Here is a 25,229-nt window from a genome sequence, read left to right as displayed (position 1 = left end):
GTTATCTTTTCTGCTCCCCTCCCTCCTCCCACACTCCACCCTCAAGTAAACCCCAGTGTCTGTTGTTTCCTTCTTTGTGTTCATAATTTCTCATCATTTAACTCCCACTTATAACTGAGAACATGCGTTATTTGGTTTTTTTGTTCCTGTGTTAGCTTGCTAAGGAAAATGGCCTCCAGCTCCATCCATGTTCCTGCAAAAGACATGATCCTGTTCTTTTTTATGCCTGCACAGTATTTCATGGTGTATATGTACCACATTTCCTTTATCCAATCTGTCATTGATGGACATTTAGGTTGATTCCATGTCTTTGCTATTGTGAATAATGCTGCAATGAACACTTGCGTGCATGTGTCTTTATGGTATCATAATTTATATTCCTCTGAGTATATACAGTAATGGGATTTCTGGGTCCAATGCTAGTTCTGCTTTTAGCTCTTTGAGGAATTGCCATACTGCTTTCCACAATGGTTGAATTAATTTACACTCCCACCAACTGTGTATAAGTGTTCCCTTTTCTCCACAACCTCACCAGTATCTATTATTTTTTGACTTTTTAGTAATAGCCATTCTGACTTGTGTGAGATGGGTATCTTATTGTGGTTTTGATTTGCATTTCTCTAGTGATCAGTGATATTGAGCTTTTTTATATGCTTGTTGGCTGCATGTATGTCTTCTTTTGAAAAAATGTCTATTCATATTCTCTGCCCACTTTTTAATGGGGTTGGTTTTCTCTTGTAAGTTTGTGTAAGTTCCTTATAGATTCTGGATACTAGACTTTTGTCAGATGCATAACTTGCAAATATTATCTCCCATTCTGTAGGTTGTCTGTTTACTCTGTTGATAGTTTCTTCTGTTGTGCAGAAACTCTTAAGTTTAATTAGATCTCACTTGTCAATTTTTGCTTTTGTTGAGATTGTTTTTGGTGTCTTTGTCATGAAATCTTTGCCCATTCCTATGTCCAGGATGGTGTTATCTAGGTTGTCTTCCAGGGTTTTGATAGTTCTGTGTTTTACATTTAAGTCTTTAATCCATCTTGAGTTAATTCTTGTATATTGTGTAAGGAAGGGATCCAGCTTCAATCTTCTGCGTATAGCTAGCCAGTTATTCAGGCACCATTTATTGAATATGGAGTCTTTTCCCCATTGCTTGTTTTTGTCAGCTTTGCCGAAGATTAGATGGCTGTAGGTGTGCAGCCTTATTTCTGGACTCTCTATTCTGCTCCATTGGCCTATGTGCCTGCTTTTTTACCAGTACCCTGCTGTTTTGGTTACTGTAGCCCTATAGTATAGTTTGAAGTCAGGTAACTTGATGCCTCCAGGTTTGTTCTTTTTGCTTAGGATTTCCTTGGCTATTCGGGCTCTTTTTTTGTTCCATGTGAATTAAAAAAAAAAAATTTTCTAGTTCTTTGAAGAATGTCATTGGTAGTTTGATGGGAATTGTATTGAATCTTAAATTGCTTTTGGCAGTATGGCCATTTTAATGATATTGAGAATGTCTTTTTTCAAATGTTGTCGAAGGTTGTTGTTGATCAGTTAATTGACAAAATTTGCTAAAGCAAAAACTAATAACAAGTTATATACATATACATACAGACATCTCAAATTTTTCATTTTAACATAAAATGCATACATTTTATTCATATCCCAACTGTTTGATATAGGGCCAAGACCTTTTCTTTAGTATGGACTTCTCTGATTGTATTCCCTTTTGTCTTTCTTCCATAAACCACATCCATAATCTGTCGTCAATGATTACCAGTCTTGGTTTATTAACTGTGGAACAAGAATATAAATGCTTGCAAAGCATAAGTACAGAATCTTTCTGGATTTTGATGTCTTTCCTCCCTCAATCTTTTATTGCTATCATATCCAAAACTAATTTGGCAGCACATTTTTGGGGACTCCCCCTTATTGGGTCTTTACAAAAATAAAAGTTTAAGTTTCATAGAAACAACTCTTGCTATTAGTGCTCATTATAATTTTTGATATACATACCATTTAATTAAATGATGTAATTATAATAATAAGTAGAGCTTGTCAAAATATTTCCAACAACGTAATCATTAGTAAGCATGGGACTCAATTGGTCGCTGTCAAAGTGTACAATTGTATTCGAGTCGCCTACTAGCCATGAGCTTTCATCACAATGTGGGCATCTGCCAATTTTTGTTTGTTTGTTTGTTTGTTGTTTTTTGTTGTTGTTTTCTTGAGATGGAGTCTCGCTCTGTCACCCAGGCTGGAGTGCAGTGGCTCGATCTCAGCTCAATGCAACCTCCGCCTCCCGGGTTCACACCATTCTCCTGCCTCAGCCTCCCAAGTAGTTGGGACTGCAGACACCCACCACCATGCCCGGCTAATTTTTTGCGTTTTTTAGTAGAGACGGGGTTTCACCGTGTTAGCCAGGATGATCTCGATCTCCTGACCTTGTGATCCGCCCACCTCGGCCTCCCAAAGTGCTGGGATTACAGGCATGAGCCACCGCACCTGGCCCACATCTGCCAATGTTTTAAAGAGAGAATGGAAAGCATTATATGTGCATTATTAAGTGGAAGTTTGGTAAAGAAAGTTTCTACCATCCTTGTTTATTTAAAAAAAAATTCAGACATGTACAGAGTAAAAAGTTAAAGTCCCCCTTATTCTATCTCCTCTCTAGGAATATTGCTGTTACCAATTTGGTATATATTCTTCCAGATTTATTACTATGCATACATCTATACATGTGCATTGCTGAAGTGCTTATGCATATGTGCATGTGCAGATGATGTGCTGGGCACTGTACTAAGACCTTGATGTGAATTATTTTATTTAATCCTCACAACAGCCCTATGAGATAATATCACTATTATCTCTATTTTACAGATGAGTAAACTGAGGCTCAGAAAGGTTCAGTAATTTGCCCAAGGTCATGTAATGACTAATTTGTCTCCCTCTTAAGAGGACTATTATACTAATGTACATGAATCAAGTTAAATGTTTGGGTTCATTTATCCACTTATTCAGTAAACATTTATTGAATGTCCACTCTGCCAGGCACTGTACTTAATTCCAAAAATTCAAACACATGGTTTTTATCTTCAGGTATCTAGAAGAGGTAGATCAATCTGTGAGCTAAATGATTTGCCCCAGTTCGTCCAGCTAGTAAGTGAATAGAGAAAGATTACAATCCTGATTTATTTTAACAAATTGGTATATAACAATCCTAGGTGCACAGAAAATTTGGTAGATTTGTTTTTAGAGCTAGCCATTTTGAATATTATTGTTTCCATGAGAAGATGAGTTTGGAGCCCCCAGGAATCAGTGTCTAATTGTTATGAACCAGTAAATTAAAGATTATAAATCCAAGTTATGAATGATTTGTTTAAATTATAGAGAGAGATAGATAGATAGATAGATAGATAGATAGATAGATAGATAGATATTTAAAGGCAGATATTAGGATGAGACAGGATTCAGGATTGGAGTTCCAATTCCTTGGGTGGGAGGACTGACGGGTGGTAAAGAATTTAGATCTGCTAAGGAGCTTGATTAGGATATTGAAAAGTACCAGCTTAAAAAAGAGCAAGCAATTGTACAGAGAATCAGAAGTCCAGAGAAAACAGAAAAGAGAAAGAGAAAACAGGAAAGTTGTATATAAGGCGGTATTACGAGAAAGAGAATCATAACATCAAAATTGAGAAATTTGATCATAATGATAGAAAAAAATTAAAGGCTGCATGTTGAGACAGAACCAAGACCTTACCTATTACATAACACATTCCACAAAGCTGGCCAATTTCAATGTACGCTATGGAGGACTGAAGAAAAATACCTCTCGCAGAGATGGGGGTGGAAAGCTTGAGCTACATGAGTGTCTGACCTCCAAATGCATAAATGCCAAAGGCTTTTAGAGCCAGTTGGCAACACTTACAGGGATGGAAGAATCAGGGAATTATTCTTATAAACATAGTATGGGATCTTACGGAAGGAAACAAAAATAAAGCCTTAATTAGAAACCTTAAAAGAATGGTTACATATTCTTTGTAATTGCAGAAACATGTAAATATACAAACACATGGAACATGGCAGTGTTGATAGGGAGGATTAAGTGCCCTGATGAAAAATAAGAATAAAATATGAAAAGGAGAAAGGAAAATATTGAGCTTCTTAAATTGCTTGCAAAAAAACTGGAGTCTATGACAGAGTTTGGTCCTCATGACTGAAATGTTTCTTTGGTGTTAGAAAAAGTATTGCTGTCATCTCTCTCTTTAGAAATTCTTTTTTTTTTTTTTTTTCGTAATAAAAATCCCGTGGCAGCTCCTTGTCCGTGAAGGATTTTAAAAATAGGAGCGATTTCATGTGTCTGCAATGGTCTGTGTCAGCACTTGCCCTAGGCAAGGTTGCCACACAGGCAAAAACGTACCCCTCTCCTCTATAAACAGGCCCTCCCTGGCAACCCCATTCCCTTGGTGCCCCCCCAGGGGAACTGACCCCCTTTTCTTGGACTACAGCTCCATTGTGATCTCCCACATCAAATCAAACCCCCTTTCCCTCGGTAGAGCAGCTCTGTCTCCAGGTGCAAGGGATGAAATAGGTTTCACCCTTTGCAGCCTATTTTCATTTAAAAATAGCACCCGGGTTAACCCAAATGAATCTTGAGTCGGTGGAGCTCTGGGCAGTAAAACCAAGTACAGAGAAGTCCATAGGGAGAGGGGCATAGTTTTTGTCGGTGGGGGAAGGGGGTGAGGTAGGTTGCCTTCCTGAAAGCTATTAAATCCCAGATGTGGGCTCTGTTCAGTGTGGTGCTGCCTTGAGGGAGGGAGGAGGTGGTGGTGGATGGACTCTCTGACCTCTCAAGGTTGCTGTTAATTCTATGGGTCGGTGATTTCCAACTACATTTCCCCGCGCCTGGCTTCCTTTGCAGTACTGTAGGCACCGCGTGACTCGGCTTTAACTAGGGGTTTTCAGCAGCCTGTCTTTGTGCCTATCAGCCAGGGCTCAATTTTCCCATCACGGTCCTCCCTGCAACAGCAACCCCTGGGTTCAGCAATAGTGGAGGCTGAAAATCAGCCCCAGCCATACTCAACTCAAAGAAATTTTTCACAGAGAGCTCTTCAAAGCTCCTGTTCTCAGAGAAGTATAAGAAAGGGACTGTTTTGTGCTCACAGTGTGTGTGGGCTTTATGAAGAAAAAAAATCTGTGGCCTTATGTGAACAGAGTATGCTGTATGCAGATTTGGTGGGCAAAGCTACAAAATGAAATCTACTCAAGGGGCTCATATAATCATATGGTCAATTTCATGTTGGATCAACAAACATTCAGGAGCCCAATACTATGTGCCAGTCTCTGAATTAGAACTGGTGAGTAACAAGAAAAATAAAGCAAAGTCCCTGCTATGGAGAAATTCAGTCTAATGGGGAAGATAGACATCCAGGGCAAGAAGTGCTAGGCTTGAGGTAAGTGAGGGTGTTTGGAGGCATAGGGGAGCTTGCCCTTGGCTCAGCCTGCGGCTGATAGGGATTGAAGAAAGCTTCCCTGGGGAGATGACATCTGAGCTGAGTAGGAGTAAGCCAAACCAAAGAAATGTGGAAAGAGCGATAGGTGGAGAAGGATGACATGAGCAGTGGCATGTAGGCACACAATGACTGGACAGGTATGGGGAACTAAGAGCAGGCTGCAGTTATTACAGAAGAAAGTGTCAGGAGGAGATGGGCAAGAAGCTGGAGGGGCAGGCATGGCCACAGGAGGGAGAGAGAGCTGAGTTTCCTGTGCTGAGGAGTACAGGCTTTATCCTGAGGGGGAGCCACTGAAGGATTTCAAGCAGGGGAGTAATAGGGTCGGATTTACATCTTGACTAAACTATCTGTCAATTTGGAAGAAATCATTCAAATTGCCCATGGGATGAACTGATTAAAGAATTCCATTGAAAGGGTAAATTTGCAGATGTAGCCATAGTTAAGTGCAAGGCTCTCTTTTTTCCAAGATGGTTTGTCATGAGACTTTTTTAGGGATGTCGCTAAAACAGCATACAGACAGATACGTGGATCTATCTGTAAAGGTCAACATCTTTGAAAAGGATGCAGGTCCTCTAAATAGTGCTTAAGGAAACAGGGCTTGCAGAGAGTCTTGTGACTTCTACCCTTTATTCTGTGCTGCAGTAACAGTATCGGGTTAGGAATGCAAATTGTGCTATCATCTTTTTGTTTTGTTTAGCAAAAGTCATCTGGGAAGGCATTGTTTAACCTGAGTTGCAGCCATCTAAATCTTGCTGAAAAGGAGTATTTTGGATTAGAATTCTGCAGCCATTCTGGAAATAATGTAAGTTGGTTTCATTATAGGGTTCTTTGTGTCTAGCATTGCTTCTAAACGCAGTTTGCGGCTAGGTACACAGGGTTCAATTCCCTGATTGAAAATGAAAAACTATGTGTACCCTTGCAACATGATTAGATTTAATAACTAGTGTTCCTCCTCCCTCTTTGTTTATTAACAGTCACCTTGGCCAGGTGTGGTAGCTCATGCCTCTAATCCCAACACTTTGGGAAGCTGAGGCAGGTGGATCACCTGAGGTCAGGAGTTCAAGACCAGCCTGGCCAACATGGTGAAACCCCATCTCTACTAAAAATACAAAAATTAGCTGAGTGTGGTGGTACATGCCTGTAATCCCAGCTACTTGGGAGACTGAGGCAGGAGAATCGCTTGAACCTGGGAGGCAGAGGTTGCTGTGAGCCAACATCGCACCACTGCATCCCAGCCTGAGCAACGGAGTGAGACTCTGTTTCAAAACAACAACAACAACAACAAGTCACCTCAGTTTACCAAACACAAACTCTTTTACCCCACGTTCCTGTTTTGTCACTCTGTGAGCAACTATGCATGCTTTAGCAATTTTGCCTTTCCAGAGCCTGGACCTCAACCTGCAGAATTAAGACTTTTAACCTCACCAGTGAATATTCAGAGGAATCTCCTTTCTCCTTTCTCAGGCCCTAACATTCGTGATATTCTTCTGCTGTGTCCTGCCTTGGTATATCTGTGATCTGGCACCTTCCCAGAAAGGCTCATTATGTCTATTAGACTGGCATTTGGGGACTGGAGGGTTCAAATGTGGAGCCAAATGCCTTCATTAGTCTTTGTAGCAACTAATGAGCCATGTATGTGACACCTCTGTCATCCTACTAAGGCAGTGGAGCAGTGATTCAAATGTCAACAAGAAAGAGTTTATAGATCAACAGTGTTCACTGTCATTGGGAAAATATAAGGGGGCAGATTAAACATGGTATGCCACCTATTTGACATTGCTGTTTGTTTCTACCTTTAGAAGTCTAAATAGTCCTGGTACTTGTTTATTTCATGTTAATCTTTATCTATTACTGAAAAAAAAAAAACTCTGCTCAGTGCCATGCTCTACCAATTTTTTCATTAATGTTATTACAGGTTTGGTTGGAACTTTTGAAGCCCATAACAAAGCAGGTAAAAAGTAAGTATGGAAAAGCATTTAAGGAATAGAGTTCACAGTTAGAGCTTGAAAAAGGTTTCAGCAACCTCACACAATTTCTCATTTTAATATAAGGGGAGAAAAGGGTTTTGAGATATTATTTCAATCCTTAATACATCCAGTGAATTCAGCAATTTAGAAAATTATTTTAATTTTGCCTGAGATGAAAGAAATCATGCTGCTGGATCTTTGAGTAAATCTGAAGAACTCTGGTAATTACAGTACTCTGTGGATTGGTTTGAGGAATATATCTCATTTTCTGGCACTGCAAATCTTTGAGCATCCTTGATGTCAATCTGCAATGCCATTCACTGTCTGCCTGAAGATTCTTTAGTTATATCCTGTCACAAGCATTATTCATTTGCTTTAGTTCATATTTGAGTGCCTACTATGTATGAAATATTTTCTCCCTATATTTTACAATCTAGTGTGATGGATCTCAAGTTTCAGTGTGCATTAGGATTGCCTGAGTTTCTCGTTAAATGCCGATTCCTGCACCTTATTCCTGGGTTGCCAACAACCTGCATGTTTACAGAATTCCACAGATGTTTCTGAGGCAGGCGGATTTCTTTCAGGATTTTGCACTGTTTTAATGTCTCTTTTACTGGTTCATCTTCCACTACCTGCTCTTTACATGTTAGTGCTTCCCAAAGTTCTGTCTGTTCCCACTGCATAAGTATCACCTGTCACATTATTCCAACAGCTTCCAAACCCATTCCCCCCATTCATCATCTACATTACTCCCAAAGAAATCTGTTGAAAATACCAACCTGATCACATCACTCTTCTTCTTAAAATGCTTCCATGTCTCTCTACTACCTACCCTTCAAGCAATAAAGTCCCATTTCCTTAGGATGGTACACAAAGCATTGAAATCTGGCTTCCTTCCTAGCCTCATCCCTGCCACTAGCCACTTCGTATTTCTACCTCTGCTGACTTTGACAAAACTAATCTCAGATGGAGGCTTAGCAGATAAAATACAGAATGCCCTATTAAATTATAATTTTGATAAACAAAGAATAATTTTCTTATATAAGCACATCCCATGCAATTGTTGTTTATCTGAAATTCAAATTGAACTGGGAGTGCTGCACTTCTTATTCACTAAATCTGGCCATTCTACTCGGGTCTCAAGTCCTCTAGGAGGACATCCTTGACCTCCTCCAAACTCTTTTCTCCCTTCTCTGCTTCCCCAGCACTCAGTGCTTATAGCATTTTGGGGTGTTGTAATTGTCTAGATGTCTGTCTCTTCTACTAGACAGTGAGCTCTTAGTTGTCTTTTTACTCCCAATACCTGCTTTGCACATAATGGACACCAACAAATATTTACTGAATCAATGGTGTTAATGCTGCATGTGTGCATTTATGTTTTGTGTAAAAGTTAATTTTCAAATGCAAGCAGGTGTGAAGATAAGCATATGTGTTTTCTTAATGTATATTATAAGATAGATAGAGGCATCAGTCCATCGTGCTTCGAATTCTCTTTATGAGATACTTAGGCCCGGTAATGTACACCTGCCTCAGCTGAAGTTGAACCCTTCTCTCAGTCAGGAATGCAGAATCCCAACTAGCAAGTGCTGTATTTCTATAAATGGGATACTTCTTAGGAGAGGACATAGTAGGTCCCAAAGGGGCACATTTATACAAATAAACTCAAAGGAAGACAGGGTAGAAAGAGGGGTGGGAGAACTTTCCTAATCGCTGTACACATAGAGACACAATCCAGAAATTGTGACCCTTTACACATGTGATAAATGGAAACATAGAAGTCTGTAGGAGGGAGTGATGGGGAGGGGAAGGAAGAGGAGAGGGGTGTGTGTGTGTGTGTGTGTGTGGCCCTATAACTGTTGTGATGGACATTTAAATAAAACTTATGGAGATATTGTGTTTTAAGATCCTAAGGAGATTGTTTTCAAATTTATGGTGAAATTTTTCCCAGTGGACCCTGGACATCTGCGGGAAGAACTTACAAGGTATAGTGATTACCTGTGTATCTCTGCATGATGTTACTTAAGAATCATTATTCTCCATTTATTGGGGGCAAGTGCTTCTGGCCCTTCTCACAAAACTTGGCTTTAAGTCATTCTCTGGGAGATGGTGAGGATCTGGAGAGAGGGTGGGCCTAGCTGGTTCCCCAGGTGTTCATCTTCCAAAGGGTGGAGACTACAGGAAGAAAGAGGGGTGTTCTAGAAGTTCAAGCCTGGGCATCCACTTGGGGATTATGCCATTAACTACTACAACAATGAGTGTGCTGTCCTTCATGACACCTGTGTTTCAGTCAGAGAGGGCAGCTTAACAGCACAGGTATAATGCCAGCCGATTTCCATGGAAACTGAAAATGTGGGGGTTGTGAATGTATCTCACGGAAGACAAAATATTCTGTAATGATGATAAATACTTATGAAAAAATGTCCTTCAGAATTACAAAGTAAACCTACTTCTGCAAAAACATATTGTCAACAAAACACTCCTCAAACCTTACTCTATTTTCTAAACTTACACATTTTTTTTTTTTTTTTTTTTTTTTGAGATGGGGCTTTGCTATATTGCCCAGACTGGTCTTGAACTCCTGAGCTCAAATGATTCCCCTGCCTTGGCCTCCCAAAGTACTGGGATTACAGGCATGAGCCACCATACCTGGCTTAGATTTAGACTCTTATACATGAAAGAGGTCTGAGAGATAATCTAATCGAGCCCTCTTAGTTTACAGATGAAGAGATAGGTCATGGGAGCTAAAATGACTTGTCCAAGATCGCCGGAGGTTGCCAGTTATTCTCCTTGATGTCTTCGCCCGAAAAGAGTTCATGGCCAGTTCAATCTTTGCCCCTTTTGTAAAGACTTTTCTCAACGGCCTTTGCAAAAGTCGCTTTTTACAAGCCTGTCTTTCCCTCTTTCTCTACCCTAATTCTCTCTTCACATTTGTGAGCTACAGGCCACTTTCCCAAATAACTTGATACCTTGGTATATATATGTATGTGCATTTGCTAACCCATTTCAGTCGAGTTTCAAATTGTGACCAATTTTGATTGAGATAAACTCCCCCCACTCCAAAAATAAATAAATAAATAAAGAACGGGAAAATCAATGTGATGATAAATGATTCATCAGCTGTTCAGAGCAAGGATTTGGTATTTGTAGCAGGCAGCTGCCTTCTTAACAGCAAGGAACGTGTCAAATGACAAGAAGTTCCCTTTCTTTCATGCTAGGAGCAAAACAAAATTCACCTTTCCTTTAGCAACTCAAGCTGATTATTCTCATTTACAACTATATTTGAAAACAGGCAATGGCAAAGGTTAGGCTTCATTTATTTGTTTCCCATTGGTCCATTTAAATAATACTTAACTGTAGTTGAGTTTACAAGGATGCCTTGTCTAGGCTAATACCTGGGTTTCTGAGAGTAGTGTGCAAATGTAATTTTTCTAATTGAATGGTTTCTAATGTATAAGGGGAGCTCATAATTTGAAGGAGTATAATGATGAACACTTTTGTAAACTGAATAATCACCTACTAATTTATCTGCTTTTTCAATCTAGATTTTCATGTATCACTTGTGATTAATTTTGAATCACTACATTGCCTTCAAGGCTTAATTGGTTAAAAAGGAAGTCCACATAGACCTTTATTTAGAAAATCACATTTTTATAGGGAAATACCCACAGTACTCAGTGTTTTAATTTATAAAACAAAATACTGGGGCCAGACGCAGTAGCTCACGCCTGTAATCCTAGCACTTTGAGAGGCCAAAGTTGGGGGATCACCTGAGGTCAGGAGTTCAAGACCAGCCTGGCCAACGTGGTGAAACCCTGTATCTACTAAAAATACAAAAATTAGCTGGGCATGGTGGTGCATGCCTGTACTCCCAGCTACTAGGGAGGCTGAGGCAGGAGGATCGCTTGAACCCCAGAGGCAGAGGTTGCAGTGAGCTGAGATCGTACCACTGCACTCTAGCCTGGGTAACAGAGCGAGACTCTGTCTCAATAAATAAATAAATAAATAAAATATTGGAACCAATCTTGGACCATGTAAGAAGGTAATTAGTGGTAGGTAGTCTTTATTATACACATTTCTTTCCAAAATTTGATTCTCCTTTGAGAATGACTTTTTCGTAAGTGTGCGATAAATGTTATCTGTTTAGCAGAGCCCTAGATACCAAGCTGCATTTCATAGGTCCCTGATGAGCTTTTGGTGGGAAAAAGGGCAGTTTGGTTTAGTTCTTTTCAGCAAACATTAATTATACTGACTCTGTAAAATTATGTGTTGGGCACTGGTAATACAGAGAAGGTGGTCCAGGCAAAGGGAATAACAGGCAGAAGCATAGCCCCAAGTTCTTCATTTCTGAAACACAGTCTTTTGGACAGGAGGCAGCCTGAATTCAGGGGCAGACCTAAGTTCTAGCCACAGATTCACTATCCCTGGATGATATGACCTTGTCAACATCACCTAGCACCTCTCTTTCTATAATTGTAAACTGGGGTGATCATTTCTTGCTCCACCAACCTAAGTTGTTATGGTAGTGCGTACTTGATAGCGTTTTGTAAACTGTACACTACGAGCCTCCTGAGTGCATTTGTTCTTGCTGGATCTCCTATTCTCTCTAGCTGGGAATGTGGCTTTGCTACGTGGCAGAAACCACCAGAGGATGATTGGCCAACTTCCTCAAGTTGGCAGGAGGATTTGGCCAGGGTGATTCCTAATGGCTGTGAGGCCTGCCAAAGTGTTCGATCAGCCAAGTTGTGGTCCAGGTCTGGTCTGGGGCTGAAGCAAAGCCTATGCATTACTCACCACCCCAAAAAAGGCATCTGACTGACTGGGGGCACCATTCCTTTCTTGAATCATCTTGGATCTGGGAGAAAGAAAATGCTTCTTTCTTATTCCTGTTTCTTTCTCAAGAGATTCTTCCCGATTTCTTTGCAGGTATCTTTTTACTCTTCAAATAAAGAAGGATTTGGCTCTAGGAAGGCTTCCATGCAGTGACAACTGTACAGCATTGATGGTATCTCACATCTTACAATGTAAGTAGCAAATGTCTGTCTGCTTTGGGACCTATCAGCCAGGTAGAGAACCAAGCACAGGAGCTGAGCTCCCCACACACGCCCATCACTGTGTTAGGGTTTACAGAGGAGAGAAAGCCTGGATAAGATACAGAGAAACAGCATAGCCTGAGCCTGAGTTTCCTTGTCTTTAAAATAGTGACAAGAATACCTTTGGTTCTGCGGATTAAATGTAAATGCTGATTTTCTTCTACCCCAGTCCAACCTTACCCTCCTACCGTCTCTGGAATTGCTGTCCAGGAGCTGGTTTGGGCTAATCTGGGCATGGGCTTTGCCAGACAGGTCCCCACTCCCTCTGCTTGCCCCAGGATACTTCTCTGATACATGCTCTCTGTGGCACATAGTCACGTTTGTTGTGATTTCCCTGTTGCTCTTTATCATGATTTCAGAGAACAAAGCACAGAGTACAGCAGGCAGTTAGAGGCTAAAAGGGAAAAAAGCCCCAGGCATTTATTAGCGTTCCCCATATCCTAACAACCAACAAGTAGCTGGACTAGGCTGAATAACGAAGGTAGGTAGAAAGTGATCTGGAGAATAGCAGGGGCCTTGCAGGGAGGGGGGTGATGCCTGGCAGGCCAGGCTGCTCCTACAGCCCCAAGGGCAGGGTGTAGGCAGCTGGAGATAGTATCTCTTCTAAAGCCAGCTGGATGTTTTCTCCCTTCTAGAGAGGCCTCCAAAGAATAGGCTGTTTCTTACTAGTCCTGCAGGATCAAAATTTCATTTTTTGTATCTTAAGTTCATTTTTGACCTCTGTACTTTACCCTTCTGATAGTCCAGAAATGGCAGATTTCTAATTTCACCCCAGAGCCCCAGAATGCAGTGCTTAGATAGGGACAGTGTCTGAATAAGTGTTTACCAAGTGACTCCTGACAGGGACAAGCAATGAGAGCTCTAAGATCTCAGAAAGGCAGGGGGCAGTGAGAGAAATGGTAATCATGGAAGGCTGTTGGACAAGGTAGCTTTTGTGCTGGGCCTTAAAGGGACACATAGGAATTGGATAAGTACTGGTCAGTAAAGGAAACAGCATGAAAACAAAAATGGTGGTTGGACAAGAAGTGGCATATATAGAGGATGAAAAATGACCCAGTATAGCCCAAACATAGGGTCTGTTTAGAAGAGGTGATGGAAAATGCACCATTTTGAAGGGTCTTGAATGCCGAGGACACTAACCGTCATGTCCAGTATTGTACTTTGGCACTGGGGTGGGAGTACAGGGTAGAGCAGGTAGAGGAAACAGTGCTAGAAGACATCCTTCTCCACTAGCTGCCTGTTGAGGCAGCAGTCAGAGGATTGGGGCTCCCAAGCAGTCTCTAACGGGGGAGCCCAATTTCATGCTTAACAGTTCTGCCTTAAGGATTTGAGCATTCCCTAGTGGCCATTTCAGGCATAGCACAGAGCACTTGAGCTTTTCTAGAGGATATTGTTTGTCGGTAGAAACTCTTTCCATGGAAAAAAGCTAAAGTTCCAACTAGGTAGTTCTTCGCAATTGATCCCAGTGAGACTATTTCACCGAACTCTAACGTGGTATGCAGAACACAACTAGATTTGTCTAATTTTCCATTCATCTAATATTTGTTGGATACCCGCTATATTTTAAGCATTCAAGAACCTCCACATTCCAACTTTCTTGTCTCCTTTGGTTTCACTTACACACCTCCTACTCTAGCCAGACACTCCCTCCCAAACACAAGTTGTGCATTTCAAATGAAGCATCCCTCTTTTATGAACTCCCTCAGTAACTCTTCTTGGTCATTAATTCAAGAAAATTGTATCATGTACCTACCACATGCCAGATACTATTATAGGCACTGGGAACACAGCAATAAACTAAACAGACAAAAGTCCTTGCCCTTGTGGAGCTCACATTTTGGCAGTGGGGTAGAATCAGACAATGACCAAAATAAGTAAATAAATTATATAATACGTGGCAGCATGTGATAAGAGCAATGGAGAAAAATGAAGCGTAAGAGGGAGATGGAGGAATTCTGCAGGCAGATACTGAATATTTATATTTTTAAATTTTATTCTTCTTTTATGGACAAGAGTTAACGTTGGCATAAATATTTATTTTATGAGATGGGGTCTCACTCAATCGGCCAGGCTGTTCTCGGCCCACTGCAACCTCCACCTCCCAGGTTCAAGTGATTCTCCTGCCTCAACCTCCCGAGTAGCTGGGATCACAGGCACATGCTACCACACCCGGCTAATTTTTGTATTTTTAGTAGGGACAGGGTTTCACCATGTTGACCAGGCTGGTCTTGAACTCCTGACCTCAAGTGATCCTCCCGCCTTGGCCTCCCAAAGTGCTGGGATTACAGGCATAAGCCACAGTGCCCAGCCAGCATAAATATTTAAATAAGGTGTACAGGGTAGGCTTACTGGGAAGATGACAGCTAAACAAAGACTTGAAGGAGGTGGGAGGGTAAGCTATGCAATAAAATCATGTGAAAGAGAATCCTGGCAAAGAGAATATCCAGTGCAAAGGGCCTGAGGTGAGAGCATGACTGGGGTGTTCAAGAAACATCAAAAAGGCTTTTGTGGCTGGCTGGAGCTCAGTAAGAGAGGAAGAGAATAAATATGAGGGCCTTAAAAGCATATTAAAGGGTCAGGTGTGGTGGCTCCTGCCTGTAATCCCAGCACTTTGGGAGACTGAGGTGGGAGGATCGCTTGAGGCCAGGAGTGCACATCCAACTGGCCATCTCTTTTTTAAAAAAAAAGTATTAAAGACCTATAGCATAACTCTAAATGAGCAGATAAACCATTGAAGCAATTTAAGCAGAGGAGTGAAATAATCTGAATTAGGTTTTGACAGGGTCATGTTGGCTGCTGTGGTGAAAACAGACCTCAAGAGGAAATGGTGGAAGTGGGGAGACTAGATAAAAGGATATTACGGGAGAGCGAGACCATGGTAGTTTGGACCAGCATGGTAACAGTGAAGGTGCTTATAACATTTGTCACCTTCTGTTACTGGAGATATTTACTCATTCGTATGTCATAATTGTGTTCTTGGGTTGCTATAGTCTTGTATGGAGAGAAAAATAAGCACAGCCTTATGTGCTTTTGTTTTTCTTAGGGTCAACATGGGATTTGTGGTTAATAAACTGGAAAATTGGGGTGTGTGTGTATGTTTGTGCATGTGATTTATTTAAAAAAAACAGCTCTATTGAGGTATAATTTACACATCATAAAATTCACCCATTTTAAATGCACAACCCAATGATTTTTAGCAAATTTACAAAGTTGTGCAATCATTACCGCAATCCACTTTTAAAACATTTCCATCACACCAAAAGACATCTCTCATCCATCCCTACTTGCAGTCATGCCCTGTTCCCACGCTCAGCCCCAAGCAAACACTAATTTGCTTTCTGTTTCTATAGATTTGCCTTTCCTGGACATTTCATGTAAATGAAATGATAAAATATGGGTATTTTGCATTTGACTTTTTTCACTCAAAATAATGATTTTTAAATTAATGCATACTCTAACATGAGTTGCAGCAGTTTGTTCCTTTCTTTTGCTGAGTAGTATTCCATTTATGGATTTACCCCCCCCCTTTTTTTTTAGACGGAGTCTCACTCTGTCACCCAGGCTGCAGTGCAGTGGTACGATCTTGGCTCACTGCAACTTCCACCTCCTGGGTTCAAGCAATTCTCCTGCCTCAGCCTCCTGAGTAGCTGGGATTACAGGCAGGCACCACCACGCCTGGCTAATTTTTGTATTTTTAGTAGAGACAGGGTTTCACCATGTTGGTCAGGCTGCTCTCGAACTCCTGACCTCATGATCCACCCACTTCAGCCTCCCAAAGTGCTGGGATTACAGGAGTGAGCCACTGCGCCGAGCCACAGTTTGTTTATCTATTAACCTGGTCGTGGACATTTGGATTCTTTTCCAGTTTAGCTATTATGAATAACGTTATAAGCATTGGCACACAAGTGTTCTTGTGGATACAAGTCTTCATTTCTTTTGGGTACATTCCAAGGAGTGTAATTGCTGGGTCTTATGATATATTTATATTGAACATTTTCAGAAACTGCCAAACTGTTTTTTAAATTGTTACAATAACATTAGAAATGTACAGGGTTTCTGATTTCCTCACACCTTCACTAACACTTGGTATTGTATATCTTTTTGATTATGACCATTTTAATGGGTATGAAGTATCTCACTGCAATTTTAATTAGCATTTTCCTAATGACTAATGATGTTGAGCATAGTTTCATGTGCTTATTCCAATGTTTTCCTTGGTAAAATGCCTAGTCAAATCTTTTGCCCATTTTTAAATGAGTTTTTATGTTATTATTGAGTTTTAAGAGGGTTTTATAAATTCTGATTAAAAGTCCTTTATAAGATACACAATTTGCAAGTTTCTCTTTTAATATGTGGCTTGGCTTTTCGTTTTGTAAGGATATCCTTTGAAGTACAACAGTTTAAAAATTTGATGGAATTTCACTTTCTGTATATTTTTAGTGGATCATTCTTTTGGTGCTGTATCTAAGAACTCTTTGCCTAACTTAAGGTCAAAAAGATTTTCTCCTAGAACTTTTACAAATTTACCTCTTATAGTTAGATCTATGATCCACTTTGAGTTAATTTTTTGTGCGCTTGCATGGAGTATAGTGTGAGGTAGGGGTCCAATTTCATATTTTTGTGCGTGGATGTCCATTTGTCCCAGCAACATTTGTTGAAAAGAATATTATTTTTCTTCATTGAATTGTCTTGGCACATTTGTCAAAAACCAATTGACCATAAATGTAAGGAATTACTTCTGTGCTCTCAGTTATGTTTCATTGATCTATATTTCTATTCTTATGCCATTATGCTATATTTCTATTCTTATGCAATTATGCTGTCTTAATTACTGTAGCTTTGGGGTAAGCTTTGAAATAAGGAGGTGTACACATTGCCCAACTTTGTTCTTCTTTTTCAAAATAGGTTGGTTATTCTGAGATCTGTGCATTTCCATGTAAATTTTAAAGTCATTTGTAAATTTCTATTTTTAAAAGCCTGCTGGGATTTTGATGGGGATTGCATTGAATTTATAGATCATTTTTTGGAAAACTTGCCACCATAACAATATTGAATCTTCTTGTCTGTGACCATGAACTATCTCTTCATTTATATAGATCTTTTAAAAATTTCCCTTGGCAGCATTTTGCAGTTTTCAGTGTGTAAGCCTTACACTTCTTTTATTAAATTCATTCCTCATTATTTTATTCTTTTTTGATGCTATTGTAAATGGAACTTTATAAAAATATCATTTTTAGATTATTCATTGCTAGTATATATAAATACAATTACTTTTTCTATATTGATCTTCTATCTCATGCTACCTTGCTGAACTCATGTATTAGTTCTAGTAGTTTTTCATAGGTTCCTTGGGATTTTTTTCTTTCCTTTTTTTCCTTTTTTCCTTTTTTTTTTTTTTTTTTTTTTTTTTTTTTTTTTTTTTTTGAGACAGAGCCTCACTCATTCACCCAACCTGGAGTGCAGTGGCATGGCCATGGCTCACTGTAGCCTTGAATTCTTGGGCTCAAGCAATGCTCCCACCTCAGCCTCCCAAGTAGCTGGGACCTGGGACCACAGGCACATGCCACCACACCCAGCTAATTTTTACGTTTTTTTGTAGAGATGGGGTCTTGCCATGTTTCCACAGCTGGTCTTGAACTCCTGGGCTCAAGCAATCCTCCTGCCTTGGCCTCCCTAAGTGCTGGGATTACAGGCATGAGCCACCACGCTCAGCGTTGGGATTTTCTACATGCAGGATCATGTTGACTGCAAGTAAAGACAGTTCTACTACCTTCTTTTCAGTGCAAATTCTTTATGTTTCTTCTTCTTGCCTGATTGCACTGACTAGAACCATCGGTACAATGTTGAATAGATGTGGCAGGCACTTGATATCTTTACCTTATTTCTGATCTTAAGTGAAAGCATTTAGCTTCTCACCATTTGGTATATTCCTTGTTTGTTAAGTGTTTTGTTTTGTTTTGTTGATTGTGAGTGGGTATTAGACTTTGTGCAATGCTTTTTCTCCATCTCTTGAGAAGATAATGTGTGGGTTATTTTTGTCCTTTATTCTATTATCATAGTGTATTATAGTCATTGGTTTTCATATGTCAAACTGACCTTGCAGTCCTGAGATAAATTCAACTCATTGTGTGTAATATTTTTCATATGCTGCTGAATTCAGGTTACTAGTATTTTGTTCAGAATTTTTGCCTCTGTATTCATGAGGAATGTTGACCTGTTGTCTTCATTTCTCAAGATGTTTTTGTCCTGTTTTGGTTTCAAGGTAATACTGACCTCATAGAATGTGTTGCTAAGTGTCTACTCCTCTATTTTCTGGAAGAGTTTGTGAAGAATTGGTATTTATTTCTTCTTTGAATATTTGATAGAATTAATCAGTGGAACCATCAGAGTCTTATTGGATTTTAATGTGATTTGTACATTTATCAGTATTGGTAAAACTAAATTAATAAATTAATGAGCCATTTCTTTGGTCTTTTTAAAAATGTTTACTATATGGAGATTTTCATTATATTGTGATTTTTGAGATACAGATATACACCCACCTGTCTAAAACACAAATGGAAAACCAAGAAAGAAGAGAAAAAAAAAAAACAGCCCTCCAGCACTCAAAATAGGTATACTATTGTCCATGTATCTTATTCAATAGAAGAGCACCATAGGATTCCATGGAACATCTATTTACTCTTACAGTATATAGAATGCTAACAGGTTTGGATATTTGCTTTCTCATTTTATGTTAGATTACATGTCTCACTTGAGAACAAAGTATTCTAAAGTTTGACTTCAGGGGAAGTCAGTGACCAGGAAGTGATTCATATAAATCTGACAGAGAGGAAAAAGGCACACAAATTATAAAGAAGAAAAAAGAATCCAAAAATCAAAACAATCTGAGGCAATTTAGGTTAAGGGCACATAGTCCTAAATGCCTTTGTAAACATAGTGCTATAATAGATGTTTTATAAAAATAAAGTGGAGGCATCTAGAAAAGAGCAAATTATGATCATGGATAAACTGCTAGCTATTTGGAAAAGCCAGAATGATTTTCAGAATGATTCATCTGTTGGGGATTTCAGATAGCTGAGGATTTACTAGACTCCCAATGTACAGAGTGATGAATTGGCTTGCAATGTAGTTGGCATTTATACTCCTCTTTCTTGATAATATATGATCAGGATGGAGTGGGGTTGGATGACTGTATTAGTTTTCTAGGGCTGCCATAACAAAATACCAGAGACTGGATGGCTTAAATGCCAGAAATGTATGTTCCACAATTCTGGAGGCTTCACGTCCAAGATAAGCTGTCGGCAGGTTTGTTTTTTTCTGAGGCCTTTCTCCTTGGCTAGCAGATGGCTGCCTTCTTGTTGTGTTATCACTTGGTCTTTTTTCTGTGTACTCATATCCCTGGTGTCTCTCTGTGTGCCCAAATTTCTTCTTATAAGGATACCAATCAGATTGGTTGAAGGCTTGCCTTAATGGAGTCATTTTACCTCAATCACCTCCTAAAAACTCTATCTCCAAATATAGTCACATTCTCTGCTACTGGAATTAGGACTCCAACATATGAACTTGGCAGAGGGTAGGGACATAGTTCCACCTATACCAGTGGCTGATTGAAAGTAAGAGAGATCATATATACAATATGGTAGAAGAAAAATCTAACTAAATGTTCAACTGTGATCTTGGAGCCCTTAAGATCTATACTTGGTCTGTGACTTCCTGTACTAAGACTGCAATGCTTCCAAACAGAAAAAGAGCCAGTAGAACCCCCAAACACACACACCCCTATAGAAACATAAATATACATAAAGCGTGGGGTTGGAGGCTTTGGACTGCACTGGCTGCAAATAAAGGGCTGTTTGATGGAGGACAAGGGTATACTGGATGCTCCATTGCTAAGTTCCTCAGAGGTAATGTGAAAAATGTCTTTTTCCTGTCATGCAGCAGAACTTGGAGACTTTCGTGAAGAAACAGATAGGAAGCATCTGGCACAAACTCGGTACTTACCAAACCAAGACTGTTTAGAGAGCAAGATCATGCACTTTCATCAGAAGCACATGTAAGTACTTTCAACTGGCACCTGCTTCCCCCAGTAGAGAACACTAAAGCTGGGGATGGACTCTTAAGAGCAAGCCCTTAAACCTGAGAAGTTTCAGGCTCCGTGAAATGCTGAGCTCCTCACGGAGCTCTCAGAGTGGAAATGTCATTCTTGTGGCATTTATTAGGCTCATAAATTCTTTCCCCTTTCAGTGGCAGGAGCCCAGCAGAATCTGACATTCTGCTACTGGACATAGCAAGAAAGCTGGATATGTATGGCATCAGGCCTCACCCCGCCAGTGATGGTGAAGGGATGCAGATTCACCTGGCTGTTGCTCACATGGGAGTACTGGTGTTACGGGTAAAATCTCTTTCTTTTCAAGCCCTTCGGCTTTAGTGACGGTTGGTTATCTTGGCTCAAATTTGGGTGTCCATTCCCAAGGTGATCTCACCCCTCAGTATTATCACCAGCCAGAAAGGGAAATGGTCAATCATATTTACTTGTAGTTGCATGAAAAGTGTACATGACAAACTAATAAACGTAGTTAACTGTAGAGAATGGATAGATGGGGACAGAAATAGGGGTGACAGTGGTGGGAGTGAGACTTCTTTCTATATATATCTTTTTGTATACCTCTGATTTTCAGACCACGTGAATAGATGACCTGTTGAACAAACAACAGAGAAGCAAAAACAAAGCTGGTTGGGCTGACCAGAAAGCCAAGGGAGTTTAGAGGAGTTGGAAATGGGTGTAGGCTGCTGTAATTAAACAGAATAGCCTAGAGAAGGGTCTGTCAGAGCTGGCAAGAAGGCTTGACTATGTGGAAGGCATTGTGGGCAAGGAAAATGAGGAGACTGCAGGAGAGAGGTATAGAGTTGGATGAAAGGGTGTTTTGGAATTAGTGGAAACAAAGGTTATATATTCAATATAGATGAGGCAGCAAGATATGGCCAAGATGTGATGTGGGCAGTGAGGAGCTATTGAAGGTGTTTGAGCTCCTGTCAGGAGAAAGAAGACATTGTTTTTAGCAGATGAATCGGGAAACATGGGAAAGGGGTGAGATTAGAGAAGCTATTGTAGTAATCCTTTCCTCTTGTGATCTCCCTATGCTGGCTAGAAACCTTCCCTAGGCATACCCCTTCTTGCTTGCATTCCAGAGCATCCTTGTGTCCCACCTGAAATGCCTTCTTTGACCACAGCTCCTACCCAGTGCAGCAGGATCAGTCTGTTGAAGTGATGGGTCAAGGGCGGTCCCTTTTATGAAGTGCATTTTCTATCAGGTTTGTACTGTCTTACAAACCAACTCGTGTTAATACATTCTGAAATCTGCCACATTTTTTATTGTAGGGAAATACAAAGATCAATACTTTTAACTGGGCTAAAATCCGCAAGTTGAGTTTTAAGAGAAAGCATTTTCTCATCAAACTTCATGCCAATATATTGGTAAGTAGCTTCCTAATAAATTCGTTTACTTTCTGTTCACTGGGAAATTTTTTGGTTGTTTCTGCAAATCGTTTGAACGTAAATGGTGAAAGCTGATTGGCCCTGAGTGATTATGTGTCTTTTATTTTGCCTTTAATGAAATCAACCAGAGTTTTAATCATTTTTTACTAAAGGTAAAACACTAAGAAATCTGGTTGGCAGTTTAGAATTAACAAAGTAATAGGAAAATGGGGCAACTGGGCTGAAAGGCAAGTCTCCCTGGAAACTATTTTTTAGGGGTTTGATGAGTCAAATGGGAGTGACCAGATCTAGGACTAAGAAAAAATTGATCTGATGTTATCTGTTCCATTTTATAAAGTATCTTTAATTACCTTCCTTAAGCAAAAATTACTGAACACCTAGTATATGCCAAAAGCAAGCAGGATGTGGGAGTCAGGTATACACGTAAGCAAAATAAACAATTATTGGGCAAGGTTACATAGTAAAGGGTGAGACAAAGGTGCTAGAAATGATCTTCTTCTTCTTCTTTTATTCTAGAGATGGGTCTCACTGTTGCCCAGACTGCAGTGGAGTGGTGACATATAGCTCAGAGCAGCCTCAACCTCCTGGACTTAAGTGATCCTCACGCCTCAGTCTTTTGACTAGCTAGGACTACAGGCATGCACCACCACACTTTGCTAATTTTTAAAACATTTTTTGTAGAAACAAGGTCTCACTATGTTGCCCAGGCTGGCCTCGAACTCCTGGCCTCACGTGATCCTTTTACCTTGGCCTCCCAAAGTGCTGACGTTACAGTCATGAGCCACTTAGTCTAGAAAGGAATTTTTTTATGACCATAAGGAAAATAAAAAGTGTGTATCAACTAATTTTTAACCTACTGAAGATCCAGCAGTTTGGATTTTATTCTCTGCATCTTGACCCTATAGAAAAGTGTTCATTGAGCAGTTCAAGTAACTGGACTCAGTGTGAAGCTCATGGAGAGCCCCAGAGGCTACATGCAGGAACCTGGAAAGGAATGAGAGAAGTGGGGTCAGTGCAGTGGGTTGATGGGGCTGCTGAAAACAGGGCTGCAAACATGCCATGTGATGGGTACATATAGTGTCAGGAGATGGGGCAAACTTGAACTTTAGGTATGGAAAGCCAAGATTAGAATATGCTGGATGAGCAATATAGAGCATTGTACAAGACAGCCTATAGAGGAAAAAGTTTTTCTAACTGTTACACTAAAAAGACTCATGGGCTGAATGTGGTGGCTCTCATTCATAATCCCAGTGCTTTAAGAGGCTGAGGTGAAAGGATCACTTGAGTTCAAGAGTTTGAGACCAACCTGGGCAACATAGCAAGACCCCATCTCAACAACAACAATAAAAATACAAAGAAATTAGCCAGGTATGGTGGCACATGCCTGTAGTTCTAGCTATTCAGGAGGCTGAGTCAGGAAGATTGCTTGAGTCCAGGAGTTCGAGGTTATAGTGAGTGATGATCATGCCACTGCACTTCAGCCTGGGCAACAGACACCTTGCCTCAAGGAGACAACAGACTTATGTACATGTAATCATCTTATAAACCCTTCCATCTATAAGGAAATCTTCTCTTCCCTCCTGTTTCCTGTTGGTCATTTATAACTTCTCCTGACCTTGGAAAGATATACCCTTTGACATCATTTTAATCTAATTTACAACTTTATAAAAATGTTTCTGGCAGAGAAGAGTGAGTAAAAAAGGTATTTAAGGTGAGGGGAGAGTGCAAAGCAAGATTTACTTCTTAGAGAAGGCTCTGTTTGTGAGCAGTTGCCCTGTCTGTTCCTCGAAAGGTTGCCAATCATTAGGTTTCAGTAGGTGTGAAACCTACAGGGAGCCAAGTGGAAAATCAGAAGCTGCATGGGCCAATGGAGCAATAGTTTGGAAGGCATTGGGATTTGAAGGTCTTTGATATTCTTGAAGGATGTTTTACTTGATGGAAATTGGTTTACACAGGTGTTGTGCAAGGATACCTTGGAGTTCACCATGGCCAGCCGAGATGCCTGCAAGGCTTTCTGGAAGACTTGTGTGGAGTACCATGCTTTCTTTAGGCTTTCGGAAGAGCCCAAATCAAAGCCCAAAACCCTACTCTGCAGTAAGGGTTCCAGTTTCCGCTATAGGTAATTAAACAATGCACATAGGCAAACTACACTGCTTCTTTTCAATAACACGGGAGGTTTAGGAGGAGTTCACATTCTAGAAGCAACAGAGAATCCATTTCAATCACATCAAGGATCACACCGTTTCCTACTCATTCTCTGTGTGACACATTAAGTCAATGATTCCTAACTAGGAGGCAGGAAGAGGGGGACACCTTACCTAAGGGGTAGGATCTGAGTCTCAGCAAGGATGGGTGGATGTGTGCAGTTTGAGAATACATGTTCTATAAACCCACTGTTTTCTCTTATATTTAACTTATATGCAAACCATGGAAAGAAAAGCTCAACATCCTTTGGGTTGTGAAAGCTAGTGTGAGAAAGCACTGGAGGGGATAAGAGATTTAGAAAATTGAACAATACGCCACTAGAGGCTCCTCACTACAGGTCACACTTTGGAGGAATCAAAGCAAGGTTGGGTTAAGATCTTGTCTTTGCTTGAATACATCAGCCTAGGAATCCACTGGAGGAAGTTTTCAAAACTTTTAGCTAAGGTACTAAATTCTGATTAAAAGCTTCCCCATAAAGGATTTTTTTTTCAAAGAGTGGTATCCTACCCCAGTAAGAATTAAGATCTTTGAAACTTACATATTTCTGATTGAATCTTTCCAATCTGTATTCTACAAATCTCTGCCTTCTTAAACAGATGATACTGAGCATATTTTGCCCTTTTCTTAATGACCTGAGTTATTATAAACATCAGGTATTATCTTTTGCAGGCAGCTGTAGTGCAATGATGGCCTCAGGGCAGGGGAGGCATGTCAAGGCCCTGTACTTAGGTGATAAATGGTCCAGACTTTTTAGGCTTTATTATTCTTGCGATTTTTTTTTTTTGAAATGGAGTCTCGCTTTGTTGCCCAGGCTGGAGTGCAATGGCACAATCTTGGTTCACTGCAACCTCCGCCCCCTGGGTTCAAGCAATTCTCTGCCTCAGCCTTCCAAGTAGCTGGGATTACAGGCGCGGGCCACCACAGCTGGCTAATTTTTGTACTTTTGGTAGAGACAGGGTTTCACCATCTTGGCC

At 40.3% G+C, this 25,229-nt stretch overlaps 1 protein-coding gene across 2 annotated transcripts in view; it reads left to right on the top strand.

Moving 5' to 3' along the window:
- The window catches only part of FRMD7 (FERM domain containing 7), a 51,210-nt gene that overhangs the window by 21,811 nt on the left and 4,170 nt on the right, over window positions 1-25,229 (top strand). Inside the window, exons 2-9 of one of the 2 annotated variants that reach the window (XM_025372550.1) lie at window positions 6,192-6,296; window positions 7,410-7,452; window positions 9,365-9,443; window positions 12,385-12,482; window positions 20,493-20,607; window positions 20,799-20,946; window positions 21,934-22,029; window positions 24,006-24,169. In XM_025372550.1, the coding sequence (XP_025228335.1) occupies window positions 6,192-6,296; window positions 7,410-7,452; window positions 9,365-9,443; window positions 12,385-12,482; window positions 20,493-20,607; window positions 20,799-20,946; window positions 21,934-22,029; window positions 24,006-24,169 (848 nt within the window). The remainder of the gene's footprint in view (window positions 1-6,191; window positions 6,297-7,409; window positions 7,453-9,364; window positions 9,444-12,384; window positions 12,483-20,492; window positions 20,608-20,798; window positions 20,947-21,933; window positions 22,030-24,005; window positions 24,170-25,229) is intronic. The other variant, XM_025372551.1, reaches the window with a different exon arrangement.

The sequence above is a fragment of the Theropithecus gelada genome, chromosome X (assembly GCF_003255815.1).
Source record: "Theropithecus gelada isolate Dixy chromosome X, Tgel_1.0, whole genome shotgun sequence".
Lineage (NCBI taxonomy): Eukaryota > Metazoa > Chordata > Mammalia > Primates > Cercopithecidae > Theropithecus > Theropithecus gelada.
Note: the sequence above shows the minus strand (reverse complement) of the source record. Positions and strands in the feature narration are given on the sequence as shown.